General features: G+C 47.2%; 7 protein-coding genes across 7 annotated transcripts; 3 read left to right on the top strand and 4 right to left on the bottom strand.

The window, feature by feature from the left end:
* Positions 1-7: 7 nt before the first annotated feature.
* culA (cullin culA) lies at positions 8-2645 on the bottom strand (the record flags this gene model as incomplete). Its single annotated transcript, XM_057205163.1, has 6 exons — positions 8-196; positions 267-2164; positions 2266-2333; positions 2399-2415; positions 2478-2547; positions 2602-2645. 6 exons carry the CDS (start codon positions 2643-2645, stop codon positions 8-10), a joined length of 2286 nt encoding a protein of 761 aa, XP_057065770.1.
* A 1186-nt stretch (positions 2646-3831) lies between these two features.
* On the bottom strand, positions 3832-5091 carry N7495_002493 (phospholipase D regulator; the record flags this gene model as incomplete). The annotated part of the gene is made up of 3 exons (XM_057205162.1): positions 3832-3856; positions 3914-4781; positions 4848-5091. The coding sequence occupies 3 exons, from the start codon at positions 5089-5091 to the stop codon at positions 3832-3834; spliced, it is 1137 nt and encodes a 378-aa protein (XP_057065769.1).
* A 404-nt stretch (positions 5092-5495) lies between these two features.
* N7495_002492 (mitochondrial K+-H+ exchange-related family protein) lies at positions 5496-6446 on the top strand (the record flags this gene model as incomplete). The annotated part of the gene is made up of 3 exons (XM_057205161.1): positions 5496-5932; positions 5992-6047; positions 6109-6446. 3 exons carry the CDS (start codon positions 5496-5498, stop codon positions 6444-6446), a joined length of 831 nt encoding a protein of 276 aa, XP_057065768.1.
* A 627-nt stretch (positions 6447-7073) lies between these two features.
* On the top strand, positions 7074-8500 carry end3 (cytoskeletal adaptor protein SagA; the record flags this gene model as incomplete). Its single annotated transcript, XM_057205160.1, has 3 exons — positions 7074-7400; positions 7468-7702; positions 7764-8500. The coding sequence occupies 3 exons, from the start codon at positions 7074-7076 to the stop codon at positions 8498-8500; spliced, it is 1299 nt and encodes a 432-aa protein (XP_057065767.1).
* A 3077-nt stretch (positions 8501-11577) lies between these two features.
* On the bottom strand, positions 11578-12513 carry N7495_002490 (putative C2H2 transcription factor; the record flags this gene model as incomplete). Its single annotated transcript, XM_057205159.1, has 2 exons — positions 11578-12160; positions 12221-12513. The coding sequence occupies 2 exons, from the start codon at positions 12511-12513 to the stop codon at positions 11578-11580; spliced, it is 876 nt and encodes a 291-aa protein (XP_057065766.1).
* Positions 12514-14011: 1498 nt separating this feature from the next.
* On the bottom strand, positions 14012-17319 carry N7495_002489 (putative regulator of nonsense transcripts; the record flags this gene model as incomplete). Its single annotated transcript, XM_057205158.1, has 2 exons — positions 14012-17027; positions 17093-17319. The coding sequence occupies 2 exons, from the start codon at positions 17317-17319 to the stop codon at positions 14012-14014; spliced, it is 3243 nt and encodes a 1080-aa protein (XP_057065765.1).
* A 507-nt stretch (positions 17320-17826) lies between these two features.
* Positions 17827-18759, top strand: N7495_002488 (snoRNA-binding rRNA-processing protein IMP4; the record flags this gene model as incomplete). The annotated part of the gene is made up of 2 exons (XM_057205157.1): positions 17827-17832; positions 17890-18759. 2 exons carry the CDS (start codon positions 17827-17829, stop codon positions 18757-18759), a joined length of 876 nt encoding a protein of 291 aa, XP_057065764.1.
* Positions 18760-18861: the final 102 nt, after the last annotated feature.

Raw genomic sequence — 18861 nt, 5'->3', positions numbered from 1 at the left:
GGGTAATCTAAGCGATGTAGGAAATTTCATCCCCTTCCAACCGTTCCATGTAATCCTTCTCCATCAGAGTCTCGATGTTCTTCTTGATGTCTGCAATCTTGGGAGGGAAGCGGGCTTTGACCTGCTGAATGACCTCCTGCACGAGCTGGACGTGCTTCATCTTCTTACGAGACTTCATGATCCGGACGATGACCGACTAATTCAGGATGTTAGTAACGGGCGCATATAGGAAAAAAAAAATAAGAAAAAGCTAGGGATAACCATACCTGAAGTAACAGTCTGCGATCCTCATCTACTGTTTTGTGTGTTTGTTCAATCTCCTGCTTTGTCTCAGTCTTGATCTGGACGTTGAGATTGATCTTGATCTTTTTATTCTTGAAGTTGTAATTCAGGGAAAATATCGTGGAAGGATCGGGCTTGGCACCTTCAGGGCTTGCCAGAAGCACCTTCGCCTTCAAGAAAATTGCAAGGGTGGGGTCGAGAATCTCAGGAGGGAGTGAGGTAGCACTCTGAATATCTGAGTAGGGAATGCTGTCGGCCTCGTTAAACAACAGCAAAATAGCCATCTGGTAGGCAGACACCTGGAATGTGTACGGCACCCTGGTGTTCTTAACATAGTTGGCCTTCATTTCACCCTTTGACAACACCCACATCCACGTCAGCTTACGACCATTGTGCTTGTTAAAGTAAAACTTTTGGAAACGCTCAGCGCTTTTTGTAAGCTCAGCAGGTGCAGTAAAAGCGTTGCCGGATGGGGTGAGAGGCCAGAATCCAGCTCCGAGAACCATAAATTGACCGTCCACAAGTCGCTTTCTATCCTCATCATCGAGGACCTTACTTTGCCATTCATTGTATTGACCATTGAGATCAACGGAAAGCGCAACGTCCGTGAACATCTTCGTCAACCGTTGGGTGTATTCATTTCCACAGGCCTCCCTCAGCTTGCCAAGCATGAATGCCTCTGCATCATCAGATACCGAGATTGAAGAAACTAGACGTTTCGCCAGCATCTTTGAGTAAAACTTTTGGAAGACATCCTTATCTTCAATGTACTTGAAAACAATCATGATCTGCAACAGTATCCCCTCGACCTCCGATTCCTCAGCAGCCTTGTTACCCTTTCTCAACAAGGAATCAACATACTTGCCCACCATCTCAGGAGATTTGGCTGATGTGGTTTTGCAAACTGAATTGCGATTGACAAATTCTCGACAGGCGTTGTCGAGAGAACGCACAAACTCAGACTCTCCTTGAAAGGCATCATCGACCAATTTACGATACCGAGCGTGAACTTGAAGAAGAGAATTGACATAAAGTTTGGGCTCGACATTTTCACCATCAGCGGCGAGCTTGTCGATAGCAGCTGTACCAGCCTTTCGCACGTGAGTTTCGAAAATTGTGCGCAGCGGATCCAATCCATCTTGAATACGTGCCAGAAGCCGATACATCCGAGCAAGGTCCTCTTGACGCTCATTTTCAAGAAGAATTTTGAATTCATCGCGTAGCAGGAGAGTGTGATCACTGACAAGGACCTGCAAACACGTCGCAGTGAGACTCTTCGTGACCTCTGGGTGCAGGTAGAGGTTTACACGAGCCTGTTCCTCTTCAAGTCTGGCCTCTGCTTTCTTCATGTATTCCACGACACTGTTCTCCGCCACGAAACGGCGTGACTCGGTTTCGTAATACTTGGTGGTGGCATCGATGAACGGTTTCTGGAAGTAAGTTTTGTAGACTTCAAGAGTAGATTTCCTGCTGTCGTTTTCATCGAGACCCAATGCGACAAACGAATCCACGATGCTCTTGATCTGAGATTGCTCGATCGTTTCGCCATCGCGCTGCTTCTCAATTAAATCAAGGACTGCTGCCATCACCGGAGAATGAACTTTTCCGAAGAAGTCATCCTTCCACTTTACCAGGCACAGGGTGTAGATATCGTACACATTCTTCTTTCCTTCATCAATCTCTCGCTTGACCCAGTGGCGGTTCAAATATCCGAACAGATGGTGAAAGAACTTCGCTCCAGCAGTATAACGTGCCCATTCGCGAATATAGAATGCCAGTAGTGCCTCTCCGTTATGCCGAATTGATTCGTTGTACACGGACAACAAATGGGAAGAAAGGTACTCACTCAATAGCTTGTACAGTTCCTCGCCCAGTAGGTGTGCTATTTTAAAATATTAGTAATTGATAGATATGTAAAAGGGTAGAGCGGATGAGAACAGCTTAGCCTCATGGGTAGACTGAAGTAATCCAGCTCGCGCGTACCTCCACGATGCGCTTGAAGGGTGGAGTGTCCAACCGCTTTCTGTGAAGTACAAAAGTTATGCACTGCGCTGTAGTTGATTCGATATGTGAGCAAAGGAATACGCAGCGCAGAGCTCGAGGATGAATAACGCACGTGTAAAGGGCCATGTACTGTAAAGTTTAAAACATTGAATATTAGCTTATCATCCAAAAACGTAGTTGGTCCAACTCACGTGTTTCATATCAACGCCTTCATCCAACTTGAGCATCACACTATCGATACCAGCCGCCAGGAAAGACCATCTAATAATATTTTAGTATCCTTGAACAGGCTGTGGAGGCCAAGACTCGACTCACGTTTCCTCCAGGTCATCCTTGTGAGGTATCTGCATGGGCGCCATGATAACTAGAAGTGTTAAGAGAGAGGGAAATGGAGGGGAAGAGAAAAATCTAGCATGCTACAACAACTCGTTAGCTTGTGATGATACAAAAAAACCAAAAGAGTTGAAGTTTCGCACCAATCCTCCGGAGACAAGTTGGCGTCACGAGTGACGCGTGAGAGATTCACTCGAGGTTGAGGGAATTAGAGAGGTGTTGACGAGGATTTCTCAATCCCTTGGAGCTCAAGAGATGGTAAACCCACAAAGAAGGAGATCCAGGACTCCAAAAGCAAGGATATTTAGGAGATAAGAAGGTGTGGCGGGAAAGTCATCATAAGGCTGACAGAATGGCGAGCGTGGGGATACCTGGGTAGGAAGGCGGTGAGACAAAATACGGAAGGCGGTGATACTTTTATCCGAGATAATTGAGGGCAAATGTATCTACGAGTTCTATTATGAAAGTTGATATACCATGCGCTTCTTGAATTATAACTAAATCACACCATTTACTTATTTACTAAATTGCGTATCAAGGTAGAAACAGTACTTATAGCGGTAATCTTGATCTGGTATTCTAGAGCTGATATGTGTAATTACAAACAAGTAGGAACTTGCACAGTGCCGCTGTGACGTCACATCATTGGGCTTGTCAAATAACTCCTGCTCAAATCCTGCTCCTTTATATCGTTTTGATCAGCCCAACATGATGGAAATCATCGGCTCTAACCGCCGGTATATCTCTTCGTATCTACGGCAGAGTGTGTACACCCAGCTCAACCGCCGAGGGAAAATGGGCCGAGCTATACATGCTGCAAACGGCTGTGGCTCAAGTTGACAACTGTATAGACAGGCACAGGCACGTCATTTTGCGGCCGTAGCGTCAAATACAGTATGGTATAACCTTGATACAAAAGCAATTTGGCTAGATCAATCCTAGAAAGTCTCGTAATGCTGTGACCCCAGACTAGGACTTCAAGGTGAGTGCAAGCTTGCATTGATGTATAACCGAGGATGAAGTTTTCTCGAGATCGTTGGCTCATGTGCGGATCGGGAGTTGGGAATCTGTATGGTAATAATTATGCGAAGAGAACAAAAACAACATCAAAAGTCAGGGTGTTTCATTGGAGAAACGTTATATGATGTGAAATATTGGACTACTCCAACAAGATGACCGAAATAATGAAAGTGTGTTGAAGTCGGACACAATTCATCGATGCACTCTTTCCACGAGTCTGTCATAGCTTCAGTATCAGTCACGAACTCCATTATGAGACAAAGATTCTACTGACCTGAGAACACTGATTGCAAATGTCATAAGCCAAGCGATCAGCGCAACCAACAAAACAGACGCGAGGGCTTTCTGCCGCAAGCAAACCGCATTATTTCGAGGATCCAATACTTGATTGACCTCCGCTTCAGTGCAGGATCCTGTGACCTCTGATAGTGAGTCAAACGCCAAACTCAGATTGGCAGAATCGAAAACAATGAAAAACAAATCGAGCAAGATGAGACGGGCTTTGGATGATGGCGATCTCAAACCCAGGGGTTTTGATGTGTACTCGTCAAAAGTGATATAGAGGATATATACCAGCGCAACTGCATCCACAATGATCGCCATCAGAGCAGAGGGCCCTTGTTGATGGCCCCCTCTTGAAAAATGCTGGATCGAGCTACCCAGAGCCAGAGCAGCAAGTGAGAAGCACCAAACAGTGAGCCTCAAAATTAGCGGGGCGATCGGGCTTCTGAGTAAGGATTGGTTGAGGCGTTTGATCCACATTTGTCGGCGAGTAGTGTTTTGATGCAGTGGGCCTTCGGGGCTATCGCCATCGAGAAGATTGCCGCGCCAAGGCCCTGAATAATCTCCAATATTGTCGTTCATCCATTCTGGTGTGACTTTCTTGAACTCCACCTCCGGTTCGCGAGGGTATTGGATAGTTCTAGAAAACGTTTTCCAACGTGATTCTGGTTCTTGGGAGATCTGACTCCGTTGAAGGCCACTATGTCCGTTTGCTTGCGAGTATTCGGTACCGGACCTGTCATATGGTGAATGATTATGTTGGGCTACAAACACACCATTTGGTTCGGAGGGCAATAGGCGATCGCTTGCTGTGGCTTCTTCCTCATCTGGGTCGTTTACATCGACAGATCGAATCCAGGCTTGAAAAGTCCGAAGTCAGTATGGAAAAGCAGATATTGTGAACAACTGTGAAATTGACGGCCTACCAGGTAGAGTCCTCACGTATGTACGCTCTGCCTTTATCTGGTCTTCGATCTTCTTGACTACTGGAATCCTGGTGGTGGCCGGTGAGTTCGAGACACTTTGTTGAAGAATTCCATTATAGGAATCAACAATTAAGTAGTTTTTATAAAGATCAGAGGACCCATTAGCAGAAGTAGTTTCTACAGACAGCTTCTCATTGGAGAAGCTGTCTGAAGCGTTATCGGTATTGGAGCTTTGCGAGTTCATGGCAGGAGCGCTAGCAGGCCGGTGACTCGGAAAAGGCGAAATTTCAATAAACTATGCAATTCATCACCAGTACCAGCAGTCATGAAATGAAGATGTTCATGAGCTGTACTCCGTGCAATCCGACCTAAAGGAAAAAAAATTTGAAAGGGGGAGGTTGGTGCCGATGGGTCTCAGGCGGATTCAAGCTGCGGAACCAAAAAAACGAGGTTTGCGGCCGCGGAATGACGTCCTTCTCCCCTAGTTTCTCACCCAAGCCTTCCTTTAGGCTACACTCATCTGCACCTCGAAGGCGAATTGCATGTCATCTTCTTTTTTTCACACTGTTTGAACCTCGTTAATATTCGACTCAGTCTCTATTCGGACTACCCTCTCCCAACTAAAGAAGATTATTTTACCCTTCCGCTATGCGTCTCTTTCTGATTCCCATCTCGACAAGAAGAGCTCTTATTTACTCTCGCCCACTCCGAAAAGATATTCCCGCGGAACTTTCTATACTAGATCGCATTACGTCAAAGGCAGCAGCGACATGGGCACAATGGGAGACAGCGGAGAAGGGCTGGAAATATCACCTTATCACATGGGGGAATAAGGTGCAACAGCGTATTCCATTTGAAGAATGGGGTCTGAAGAGTATTCCATCACTCAATTCCGCGCGGCGCATCGACAAAGAGCATGGGAATAAGAAGATTGAAGTTCTTTTCCCAGGAAATGCGATACGGACGGAGCATATCCGAGACATTTTACGCACCATCGCTACAGAAAGGCAAGAGTTTCATCGAAAGAAGATGATGTGGAGTTTTGGTGTTGCGCCGTTTACTGCTCCTTTGGGCCTAATCCCAGTGTAAGTTACTCAATCATTGCTCTTTTGACGATGCATACTAATGATCTATATTAATACAGCATCCCGAATATTCCTTTCTTCTATCTGGCATATCGAGGCTGGTCTCACTGGCGCGGTAAGTCAAGTATTTTGCCGGTCAAAATATTCCAAAAAGCTGACGATTATTGTCTTTATAGCACTTAACGGTTCGCGACACTTGGAGTTCCTTGTGAAAGAAGACCTCATTAATCCAATTTCCCTCCCCGAGCTGGAACAGTTGTATGCTGAATGTGCAGCTCGGGCTATTGAACATACCTCCGGCGATAAATCCCCGGCTGAGATATTTGAAGAAATGGATCCGAGTGATGACAGGGTTCTCTTGAAGATGTCTGACGCTAGGAAGTTGGCCACAATCTTGGATGCACCCGAATTATCACTGGAGGCTGAGCGGGCCATTTTCCAAGTCAATGAGCAGTTAATTGCCCAGCGGGAAAGGGCAAAAACGGAGGATTCCGATCAAAAGAAGAAGTCATGATTTATGATCATAATAGTGCTGATGTTCTGCTGTGCTGAAAATAGATTACGAATATACAACTCTCACTCCATGCATTCTTTAAAATCAATTCACGTGGCCAATTTCATGCAGTTTTTCTTAGGTTATATTGAACGCAATTATCACCTTTCAAACCTCTGGATAAATCGACTGCTACGAGTAATTTCAAAATTAATTGAAAAAAGAATAAGTCGTGGACGCATAAAAATGATACTCTGTTTTATCACGTGACATTTTTTTTTAAAAAAAAATGACATTAAATAAAAAAACGACACCTGCAGGATTCGAACCTGCGCTCACGAATGAACACCCTTAGCAGGGGCGCGCCTTAACCACTCGGCCAAAGTGTCTTTTCGATGAGTAATCCCTCATTTCTTACATTGTTGAACATAATTATTTCCAATTAAGAAGGCGAGTTAGGAGTATAGCTATGTCAATTTATATTGAACCGTACAGAGTATTTAGGTAGCCACAGACGTACGGAGTAGATTTGTATTAAAAGGTCTCAAAATTGGAAGATAATTGCGGAAGTTTCAGTCCCAATATCTTGATATAGACCAGTATCTAGCTAATAAAATTGTGTTGGGATTCCGAGTACAGTAAACAACGATGACCTCAGATCCCCTGAAGGCGGACAGCCGATCCGCCAACTCAAACTGCCCTCCTCCACCTCCGCTAATTGACTATTTTACAATCATGTCTACCAAAAAGATTGAACAATGGGAAATAGAGCGATATTGGGAGATTTTCTCCTCGCTCGGAAACGGCCAGACGCACCTTAACAGCTCACAGGCCGCTTCGGTATTGCGTAATAGTCACCTGCGCGATGATCAACTGGAGAAAGTCTGGGACATTGCAGATGTCGACGGCGATGGTGAACTGGACTTCGAAGAATTCTGTGTCGCTATGCGCCTTGTGTTTGACCTTGTCAACGGTGTATGTCTACCCCTAACAATTGACTCGCAAGTTGCGCTCCCGTTGTCTAACGTGGCCCGCAATATAGGAGCTACAAGAAGTCCCGCCCGTTCTGCCCGACTGGCTTATCCCGGAATCCAAGTCACATCTCGTCCAAGCTACACGCGCACTGGGTGGACATCAAGAACAATTTGAGCGGATAGAAGATGAGGATGATTCGCTTGGTCTGAAGGATGGCTTCGATTGGTACATGAAACCGGCCGACAAGTCCAAGTATGAGGAGATCTATAGCTCCAGCCGCAACCACCGCGGCCAAATTACCTGTTAGTTGCCCTACATATCGGTCCATGCGAGATCACCCTTTTTTCTAATACTAAGCTCCAGTTGAATCTCTCCACCAACTGTACGACTCTCTCGACGTTCCTGATACAGATGTCCGCTCTGCATGGAACCTAGTAAACCCTTCCGCATCCCAAGCCATTAATAAGGACGCTGCACTAGCATTTCTACACATCCTAAACTACCGCCATGAGGGATTCCGCATCCCCCGCACGATTCCGCCATCGCTGCGAGCTTCTTTTGAACACAACCAGATTGATTACCAGGTTGACCACCCTCGACCTGCACAGCGCTGGGGCGCTGATGGTGAAGAGACAACAAGTGGTCGCAAAGCCAAGTTTGGAGATACCTATCTTAGTCGACTAGGTGTAGGTGGTAAGGGTGCGTACCAACCCAAGGGAACTGATTTCAGCGACACCATTCAGGATGAAGAGTGGGAGAAGGTTAGATTACGTCGGGAGTTAGTGGAGATGGAAGAGAAGCTGAAGGCTGCCCGCCATGCTTCAGAGACGAGGCGTGATCAGCCTCGGAATGATGGCCGACCAAATTGGGTTCTGATTAAGAAGGAGGCCTTGCAACTTTTGGAATACAAGGAGCGAGAGTTGCGTGAACTAAGAGAGGGAGTAGGACGAGCAAAGGATGGTCAGAACTTGGAGCGCTTAAGGGATGATGTGAAGACTGTTGGTGAACAGGTGGAAGGGCTGAAGAGCCACTTGACACAGCGTAAAGGTGCTCTTTCAGACTTGCGTGAGCAGATTGAAGATGAGAGAGCTAGTCGGTGAACCTTTGTCTTTCGAAGACAAATCTCTTGTTATCTTTGCTGGCTTGGCTAGCATCTTTATGCTGTATATAGTCAAAAGGAGCTAAAGATGCTGAATTAATATATGGTTCTACTGGGCTTAGAAAACTCCGGAGGACTTCCATGCAGAAGTCAAATATGAGCATCTGCGCGCCCCTGCCATCACCATCGCCATACCTAAGATGGCATTCATCGACTGTTCCAGCATGCCTGAAAGAGTTACATAGATAGTTGTGACGCGACGTTGAATCAAGATAACTCGCCATTCGACGAGTGATCGAGATATTCTAATTCAACATCACTTACTCTGACCTCAACATACTCCATCTGGGCATGAATGCTTCTTTGATATCATCAGAGCATTCCCGAAGTATGTATAAATATCAATCATAGCGATCCACTAGGCCTTCTGGCTTCAAGTAGAACCCACTCATATCTCACAGATATCTTGTGATCATCAAACCTAGGGCTTTGTGAATGCCGGCGTCAGTGGTGAACTTAGCGACGATACCGATCCATTCTTCATCTGAGCAACTTTTCATTTTCTAAGGTTCCAAAATTATGAGGTGAGTTTTCCCCCTCATGAATACCTAGGTATCTAGACTATGCGTGAACCGGTTGAGCGGTCCATGCCGGACTCACACCAGGGCTGGCCAAAGATTTGCTGAGAACCCAATCTGAGTGGACTAAACAGACTATTGTCAGCCAATTATATCTAGTTAAGCCTCCAGTCGTTCTCTACTTTGGATTGCGAGTCCTGGCCGTCAGTTTTACCAAGCTCCTCGCCCCTTTTATTGTCTTCAAATTGTTACGGCATTCCACGAACCAAGTCGTCTCTTTTCGTCGGAGAAGGATGCAGTAGCCGCCAAACGTCAGGTCTTGAGATGTATCGCGGTTCACCCCAACTATAAAGACCTGAGCCTGCATCATCTATAAATCTTTGAGGGGCAACAGTCCACAGAAAGTCATTCGAGTCAAAAGGTGGCGCACCTTGCTTTACATACTATTTATTTCTTTTATGACATCACAATCCGAGTCTCCCCCCCCCCCAGTCTCCAAGTAGTGTAAGCTGGCGAGAAAAGTGCGTGAATTGTGGTAATACCCAAAAAGCCCACTTCTTGTGAGTTCACCTAGCTATGAAATCTTGGAAATTATGTGAAGAGCGCGCTGGGGATTGGTGATGTCCGGCGTTGATCCATGATCCAAATATTCATAAATGACATGATGTGATACCAGTGTTCTCAGCTTCTTTCCAAAATAATTTCTTCTTGCTTATTAGGAGGTTAGAGGATATTATAGTTTTAAACGTTGATTTAGTTTGAACTTGGGGAAAGAAAAAATGACGAACCTTAGAAATTCTCTGTACTCCTATGAAAGATTTCATTATGGATGACAAATTACAGTGCTAGGCACACTTCAAGAAGAGCAGGTGGCCAAAAATTTGAAGATATTTCGATGCAATACTTGGAAGTGGCGGTAGTGGTGGTGAATACATGTATTTTCCGATAAGCACGATAGCCGGAGTTAGGGCTTGATCAGAACCTACGCTCGCTATCTCTCTCAAGAAGTTAAGATTCCAGATTATTTATGGATTTACATCGTTACGAGCGTGAGGACAAATAAAGTAGTTCCTTCAGGTCAATTTGGACAATCAGTGAGAATCGACAACCACGAGCATACGGTTTAAAGCTTTCCCCTTCTCTAATCAACGACAAAGAAAACATCTCCGGGCTGATATAGACATTAACACTTGGAGGACGATGAAAGTTGCGCTTACAGATGATCATTATCATGATAATTAATTATCTTGATAACATGTTCGTCAGTGTAGAGCCTTGAAAACGCATATAGTAGAATAAGAAATGGGCAAAATAAATGGACCGTTTCCAAGGCTCATGGTCTTCCAAGACTGGCTGCTGAAAGCTACAGCCTAGATAGCAGCTACTAAGGTACTAATGCTACTTCACTCCTATTGGAAGTTGGAAGAAATACAAACCTGCCCACTTGGTCAACTGAGAAAGGCTCCCGGATAAATCCATATCTACACCTTGGAATGCAGTCGTGTGCTCCAACTCAGCCACAGCAAATGACAAATACATCCGGTACAAGAGGAAAAATTTAAGTCCTGTTATCTAGCAACAATCTCCATGGATATTAACAGCATCCCAGTCTAGACTGTTTAGTGAAAGGTGGGTCACCGAGGGTGCCGAGGTGCGAAGTCATTGCTTCCAAAACCGGAGTCCGATATAGCCCAAATGTCCGAGCCCAAAAAAAGCCATCAGGAGATTTGTCATCTGGACCAATGTCACAGACACCCGTGGACAGCTATGGCTACTAGTTAGTCAGATATTGTGAGTCATATCGAGTCATATTGAATCATATTGAATCATATCGACCACAAAATTCAAACTCCAAAGACGTTGATATAACCTAATTGGACACATCGTATAGCCTTGTTCCTTAGTCCCTAAATCCGAGGCGTCAGCATGAACTATGCTTAGAATGGATATTTGAGACATTATGCCGCGGCGTCCATAATCTAGATGCAGCTGTGCTTAGGTTTACATCTGAATATTGAATACAAATCTACATTTAATTTCAATACAATTGCAAGTTCAAAGTACCTATGTACAGGGCGAAACCAACGTCCCGATATCAGAGGATTTAAAAATAATCGGATGGATTAAGCTATAGATGAAACCCCCAATGTCACTAGAAAGAGTGTAACAAGAAGATTATTAGGTTGCAAAAATCCAGAACGATACACTTGGGTATCAATATGGGACAAGATACCTCTACCAGAGAGAACTAAACGCCTGTCTCCTTGAGGTCATGGTCAAAAAAACGCCATATCCCATCTACTTGGTTGGATGCGTTCCCCACCAACCAAGAAGATCAGGCCCCCGATGCAATGAGAGGTTCCAAACCAACAATCCATTTTAGTAGTGACCGCTTTGGCGAACGCCTAAAAAATGCAAAGCATGTAAAAAACAAAAAAGACCACGAGATGAAAAGGGAAGGGGGAGCTGGAAAAAGAAATTGTGGATATATCGGAGTGAATTAAAACGAGAGTTGTTTTGGAGCCTGGGGAGCGGGAGGCGGCATAGATGGTGAGACAGCAGGCTGAACCTCGGGTTCGGGCTGGGCTTGGGGAATGACCGCCTGAAGTCCTGCAACAATGCGTTCCAATTCTTCTAGACGGCGATCCTTCTCCTGTACCTCCTGGCGCAGTCGCTTGACTTCACTGTGGAGATCGGCGCCATTGTCATCACTTTCAGGCAGGTCACCGTCAGTAAGACTATGTCTGCGCTTGATACCAGTGGCTGGCAAGGAGTTTGACCTGCCATCCAGCTCACCAGCGCGGTCCCATGGCATGTCGACCATAAGGTTGGGATTCCCCTCGTCATTGTGCATGTGGCGACGTCGCAAGTGTTCTCGAAGGTTCTCCTGTCGCGTAAATCCGTTGCCGGCGCTGCGGTTGCAATCTGCGTAGGGACACATAAGAGGCTTCTTGGCGTCTGTATTCTTCTTATGGACTTCGCGTTGGTGACGGAGGAGACCGCCGGAGTACGTGAAGCCTTGGATCTTATCGCAGCCGGGTTCGTAACATTTGTAGGGACGGTCATGCTTGTCCATGTGTTTACTAGACGGATATGAATTAGTAAGTTGCGTTGATGCTGGGGATTGATCTAATAGTACATACTTCCATTCACATGGACGACGGAAGAAGGGGGGATTTGCTTCGCAATCAGGGTGGTCGCAATAAATCTGTCCCTCGGTGTTCTTGGGTGGATCGCGGGCGCGTCGAACAGAAAGGCGCGGGCGTGGCCCTTCCAGGCTGTAGCCGATAGGAGCAGGAGGTTGCTGCTGCTCGCTATTCATCCTGGCGGCAGCAATTGATTCCGCGAAGTTCTCAGTTGCAAAAGCGAGGCCTGAGGCAGCCGTTGCTCCAGGTCCCGGGGGAGCTTCACTTCTGGGACTGGGATAATCAGACATGTCAAGATAGCACAGTAGGGAGTCGTGACGATGAAGATGAAGTGAATTTAAACCCACAGTAAAATGGTGGTAGCTAAAGAAATTACAAAAGGGGGGGAAATGGTGAAGAAAGTTGAATATTGACAAGAGAACTAATTAATTTAGTTTCTGAGTCAAGTAGGCTGGATGGTGGCAAGTGTGGATGTATAGAACAAGAGAGAAGCCGATTTTTTCAGGAAGAATCAGGCACCGACACCCCTTGGCCTATTTATAAGGGAAATGGCGTCTTTACCGCCACTGTGGCTGGTGTGGCAACGATTTCGGGCCGCGCTTGACTATCGCGGGGTCGCCGTGAGCTGAATAATCTGATTTTGCAGATTCTTCGGCCCAATCAATATACGTCGTACTGTACTCCGTAGTTTGTACCTCGACAAGGAATCGGCTGCTTTATAAATGCCCCAAAACTGGTTGATTTTGGCCACACAAAATGACTCATAATAAACCCAGTAGCTTGGGTAGATAAGTTACTCATCTCCTTACAGTATCCAACCATAGATCAGGCAGCGACTGCGAAGTATTTTATCCGCCTTGTTGATGCTGGTTTCGGCCTGAAGATCATGGCGACCTGAGATGTGGCGGTGCAGTCACGTAAAAGTATATATGATTGGTGTGGAAATGCATGTATGTACTTAGGTTACAGCATTTATTCTGATTGGCCAGACAGTGAATTATATTCCAATAACTACCGAGTATGAAAATTCAGTTCATAGACCGAGTACGGAGTACATCGCATTGCATGGTGCAGAACATGTGGTCTTCGTAATTTAGGCTTCAGCAATTTAAAGCATTTGTTTGGTAACGTCAAAATGCATGCTCAGCCTGCTATGGCCGAAGCTGAAAGTAGATATTATTACCTGGGTAACCCTTTTGACGTGGCATATGCTCAGGTGGCGCTCTGGTTGGTCATAGTGTGGGCAGATTTCAGATCTAAATCGAGCGGAGCATCGTAAGGCGATCGTTCGAGGGCCAATACACAGTGGTAAGATTGGTCGACATACTTAATTCCTATTCAAAACAAACGATTGGTCTTGGGTTTTCAAAGCAATAAGATAGAACTATCTAAGGCTAGGTAACTACTGCTAAGAAGAATCGAGCTGGGGCAGGCTAAACCTCCCAAAGCTGCTCGATAACTTGCTATCAGACTCATATAACATGAGAAACGGTAGCTAGCTACTGCCCTAGACAGGTTTATGCGCTTATCCCAGATCAAGGGATACATACCGGTCTTATTAGACCGAAAAGGGGCTGGGTCTCGTCTCAACTCGTAGTTCAGTTCAATTCAGGGATCTGAGATGCCTGAGAAGTAGTGACGAGGCCTTGTCGGCAAAAGAAACGGATGGGCAATGACTCTGCTGGAAGAAGCCCTGATAGTCGTACAATACTCTGCTTCCCTGGTGATGGAAGAGGGAAAACCTGTTGGAGGTTACCCTAGTATGCTTATGGCCATGCTATGCCTCACTCAGTCGTAGTTACCACCGACCTGACTGGCAAATGCGGTGGAAACACTACGGGCATCGTCGTCATCATGGTTCTGACTGGAGCCGGGAACACCACGAGTGACACGAAGACTAGCGGAGCTACCGCCGAAGATGCTGCCGTTGTCAGGGACGCCGGCACGGTAGGGCTCACGACCGCCAGACTCCACGTAGCGCTTAAGTCGATCGGACTGATTGAAGCTGGGCTGCTTATTCATGTTGTTGATGTTAAGACCGGTAAGGCTGACACCACCCTGATCGATACTGTGGGTGTCAACGATGCTGCTGAGAACATCGGACTCGGTGGCAGCAACAGACTCCCCAGCGACACTTGGAGCACCCTTTGCTCGGCCACCATTGCCCCGGCGATCACGCCACGATTCAGTGAAGTGCTGGAACATTGGGGGGTATCCGGAGGGCAGACCAACTCCACCCAAGGTGGATGAATGGACGGATGAAACATCGTCGGGGATGTATCCAACCACAGATCCCGAATCATGGTACTCGTTGCGATAGCCATTGCGGCCGTTCATAGCGACCGGGTTGACATTGGATGGCTGATTGAACGACATTTGGAAACGCTGAGGACCTCTATAAGCTTGCTTGGGGCGGCTGAACTGTATCAACGACTCCTGCAGGTTCGACAAGGGACCCTCTACGAGACAGTGTCGTTCCTTGAAGTGCTGTAGAAGGTTGTTCCAAAGAGGATGCTTGGACAGTACCTTAGGGTTTCCGAGGACGACAAGACCGAATCGAGCACGAGTAAGTGCAACGTTGAGACGGCGTGGGTCGCTCAAGAAACCAATACCCTGGTGGTCGTTAGAACGGACACAGGATAGAATGATGTAGTCCTTCTCTCGGCCCTGGAACGCATCAACGGATGCCACTTCAATCTCCTTGTAGTGCTCTTTCTTGAAAGTTCCACTAGCCTGCATGGAGCTGACGATGTAGCTTCGCTGACCCTCGTAAGGAGTGATGATACCAATGTCTTTGGGCTGCACACCAGCTTTGAAGAAGCGAGTGACAATCTTCTCGACGTTTGTCGACTCAGTGCGGTTGAGGTACGAAGTTCCCGAAGCTGCGATCTCTTCATGGCCCAGGTTGGACCAGAACATCATGGGGTCATCCATCATGGGCCAAGGGAAGTCAACATCACGGCGAAGACGATCGGCGATAGTAATGCCGTTCTGCAAGGATCCCTCATAGAACATGTTCGATGGGAATTCAGACAGGCAGGGGTGCATACGGTACTGGACATTAAGGCGGATGGGGGAACAGCCCAAGATGACAAGACGCTCGAAAAGAGACTGGTTAAGACCAGCCTTGGCTGCCTTCTTGTTCATGATAACAGGACCAAGTTGTTGGTGATCACCGACCAGCACTATTTGCTTGCAGCCCAAGACCAAGGGAATCATGCACTCAGGCTCCGCGGACTGGGTCGACTCGTCAATGAGAACGGTTCGGAACTTCAGTTTGGACAGACGAGGATCGCCCGCACCAACACAGGTGCAGCAGATGACATCGGCGTTGCTGATGATCTCACGCTCCGCGTTGCGAGTGAGTTGTTTCAAGCGTTTCTCATCCTGACTGGATAGTTCTCCCAGCTCGCCTTTGAGCTGATTGAGTTTGACCAATTCGATGTTGGTATCATTCATTGCCACCTGCTCGTGCAGGGAAAGAAAACTAACGGGAGATTCAACGTCCTCGCGAGACTTGGCAGTCACTCGAACCACCTTCAGGCCAGTTCGGTGGATACGTTCACACAGCTGATCAACCGCCACGTTGGAGGGAGCGCAGACGAGCACCTGGCCTCCATTGAGCTTGGCAAGATGGTAGATGATGGTAGCCGAAGTAACGGTCTTACCAGTTCCAGGAGGGCCCTGAATCAGACTCAGCGGTCGCTGCAGAACACTCTTAACGGCATTGATCTGACTGCCATTCAGATCCGGCAGACCGGGGACACTGAATTTCTTCGGAATCTGTGTCTTCATCGGCGCGGCTGCAACTTCATGGCCGAGGAGACGGTGGAAGATGTATCCTGAAACGCTCATCTCATCCACAGCAAAAGTCTTCATGGCGCATTGCATACGGTCAAAAGAGATCGATTTCCAGACATAGTCAGCGGTGAAATTGTGGGTACATTCAGTGGGCGCAGACTTGTGGTGGTCGCCCTTCGCGCTCAATTCGATGGTAACCTCATCAGACTGGTTGTTTGGGATCTTGATGACGTATCCAACTCCGTCCCATTTGGGTCGCAGTTCGCCGTTATACTTCAGGCGCATCTCGTCGCCAACTGCTAGCTTCACATCTCCAAGCTCGAGCTTAGGGAGAACAAAACTTGCGAGATGCTTGTTGTTGAGACCAAGGTCCCAACGAACCACCAAGCCGTCCTGTGATTGAGACTCCTTAAGCTTTCGGTCATAGTCAGCCTCAATTTTAACGAGGGGCCCAAAAATATTCTGGTATTGAAAGGCGTCGTCGTAGCGCAGCAGGACTGGCGCGGGCTCATCATCCACAGCGGTGGCCTTCTCAAGATCCTCCAAGGTGGCCTGAGGCTTATCTTTCCACATTTCCTCCAGCTTTGCAATCAACTGAGGGCTCAGATGACGCGCGCGCAGCTGTTCTTGATCAGTGGGAGTTCCCACAAGCCAATGCAAGAAAGAGCGGTCCTCGATGAGCGGTTGCCAGCGAGATGTATCCCAGTTCATGTCCTTGGAGGAAGGCAGTGCAGCACATGGCTGACGGCATAGAAGAACCACGACGGTGTCCGATTTCGCAGGAATGAAACCGAGGAGGAAGACGTTCTTGGTTCCGCAGTTGTAGCATTCGAGGATAGTGTCACCGAGAGACGAGGCTGGGTGGAGCTGAACTTCCTTGTGGCGAGCGCGAACAAGGTGATTAACAATGTGGGATGACGAGGAACTACCGCGAGCGCTGCAAAACCATTTGTTGCAAGAAAGGCATTTCACAACGCTGCTGGGGTTATGGATACCGCAGTAGCTAGAATAAATGGCATGATCAGCCGACGAACAAATCGTAAATCAAAATAGAATATTTCTGCGTACGCGCATGCATGAGCTGGAAGCTCTTTTTCTTCCTCTGCGTGTCCGTGTTCTCCGTTTGTCGGTCCACCGACCGTGCTCTCCAAATCGTCATCTTCCAGCACGTCGGAACTGTCATCTTCGTCGTCATGGCGTCGGCGTCGAGCGCCGCCAAGTGCACTCGTGTTCGCGTCTTCCATATCTCCAATCACTGAAGCATCGTCTGCCAGTCCAGGGTGGAGGCTGTCCATTGAAAAAGCGGTAGGGCGCGTTGCGAAAGGTAAGTCGAGAAGCAAGAGTGAGGTAAACAGAAAGTCGAGAAAATCACGCCGAGCTTTGAGGAAGGAAGAGTGAGTCGATGAAGAATCAAAAGAGTGTCAAGGACAATCTCGTCGTCCAGGATGGGTTCTCCAGAGCCCGTTGAAGGTGTGTGTTCGTTCCTGAGGGGCAGAGGAACGGGATGGGAATAGGAAGACTAGGTAGATGTCAGAAGGAAGATTTAATAGGAAACAACGAAGGAATAAAGGTAGTTACTAACATCCAGTCCACCACTCTGTCATAGAAGACTGACAAAAAGGAGTGGAAGAATTTTGGATGAACAAAAACCTTCTCCGCATATGCGATTCGGATTCTAATCGGTGGGATCACGTTACGGTAGGTATTTAATACCAAAAGTGCAGCCCCGGAGTTTAGAAAAAAAAAAGTTGGCCGCTTTTCATCATTACACACGCAGGTCACATACCACACAACTTAGCAAGATGCTGGTGGGTATTTTCAAATGAAGTTGGAAGTCTGAAAATATTCTAATGATTTTAATATAGCGCCGTCAAACTCGCGAGCGTCGCGACTACCTCTACCGAAGAGCACTGCTCCTCCGCGATGCTTCTATCGCAGAAAAGCGAGCTCAGCTCAAGGCCTCTTTGGCTTCCGGAAAACCTCTAGACGCCTCGATTGCAGACGATAAAAAACTCCGTGAAGATTTCAAATATGACGAGTCAAAGGAAGACAGCGAGATGGATGTTGACGACGAATATGCATTGACATCCGGTGTCATTGACCCTCGTCCAATCGTGACCACTTCTCGCTCCCCCTCTGCTCGCCTTGGTGCTTTCGCCAAAGAGATCCGTCTTCTTATTCCTACTGCTATTCGTCTTAACCGTGGAAATCTCGTTCTTCCTGATCTCGTTTCGAGCGCGACCAGTGCCGCCTTGACCGATATGATTCTGCTGCATGAGCACCGTGGCACTCCTACTGCTCTAACCGTTTCACATCTTCCTCATGGTCCTACCGCTAGCTTCTCCTTGCATAATGTTGTTCTCAGAGCGGATATCCCAAACTCTGCTCGTGGCACTGTTTCAGAGAGCTACCCTCACTTGGTCTTCGAAGGCTTTACCACCAAGCTAGGTGCTCGCGTCGTTCAGATCTTGAAGCACCTTTTCCCACCACGTGAGCCTGGAAAACTTGGCAACCGAATTGTGACCTTTGTGAACAAGGAGGACAGTATTGAGGTGCGACACCATGTTTTCGTGAAGACTGGCTACAGGGATGTCGAGCTTGCCGAGGTCGGTCCACGTATGACAATGCGCTTGTTCGAGATCCGGGGAGGTACACTGGAGAAGGGTTCCACTGGTGACGTCGAATGGGCTCTTACCCAGTACACGAGGACGAGCAGGAAGAAGGACTACCTTTAAAATTTCTATCGAATTTGCATTACGGTGTCGGATTTGTCGATTGGCGCTTCGGTGTTTCAAGGTTCAATAAAAAGGCACTCCGCCAATTCATGTTATATACTT

This window comes from Penicillium taxi (genome assembly GCF_028828555.1).
Source record: "Penicillium taxi strain IBT 34144 chromosome Unknown utg000002l_segment0_segment0, whole genome shotgun sequence".
Lineage (NCBI taxonomy): Eukaryota > Fungi > Ascomycota > Eurotiomycetes > Eurotiales > Aspergillaceae > Penicillium > Penicillium taxi.
Note: the sequence above shows the minus strand (reverse complement) of the source record. Positions and strands in the feature narration are given on the sequence as shown.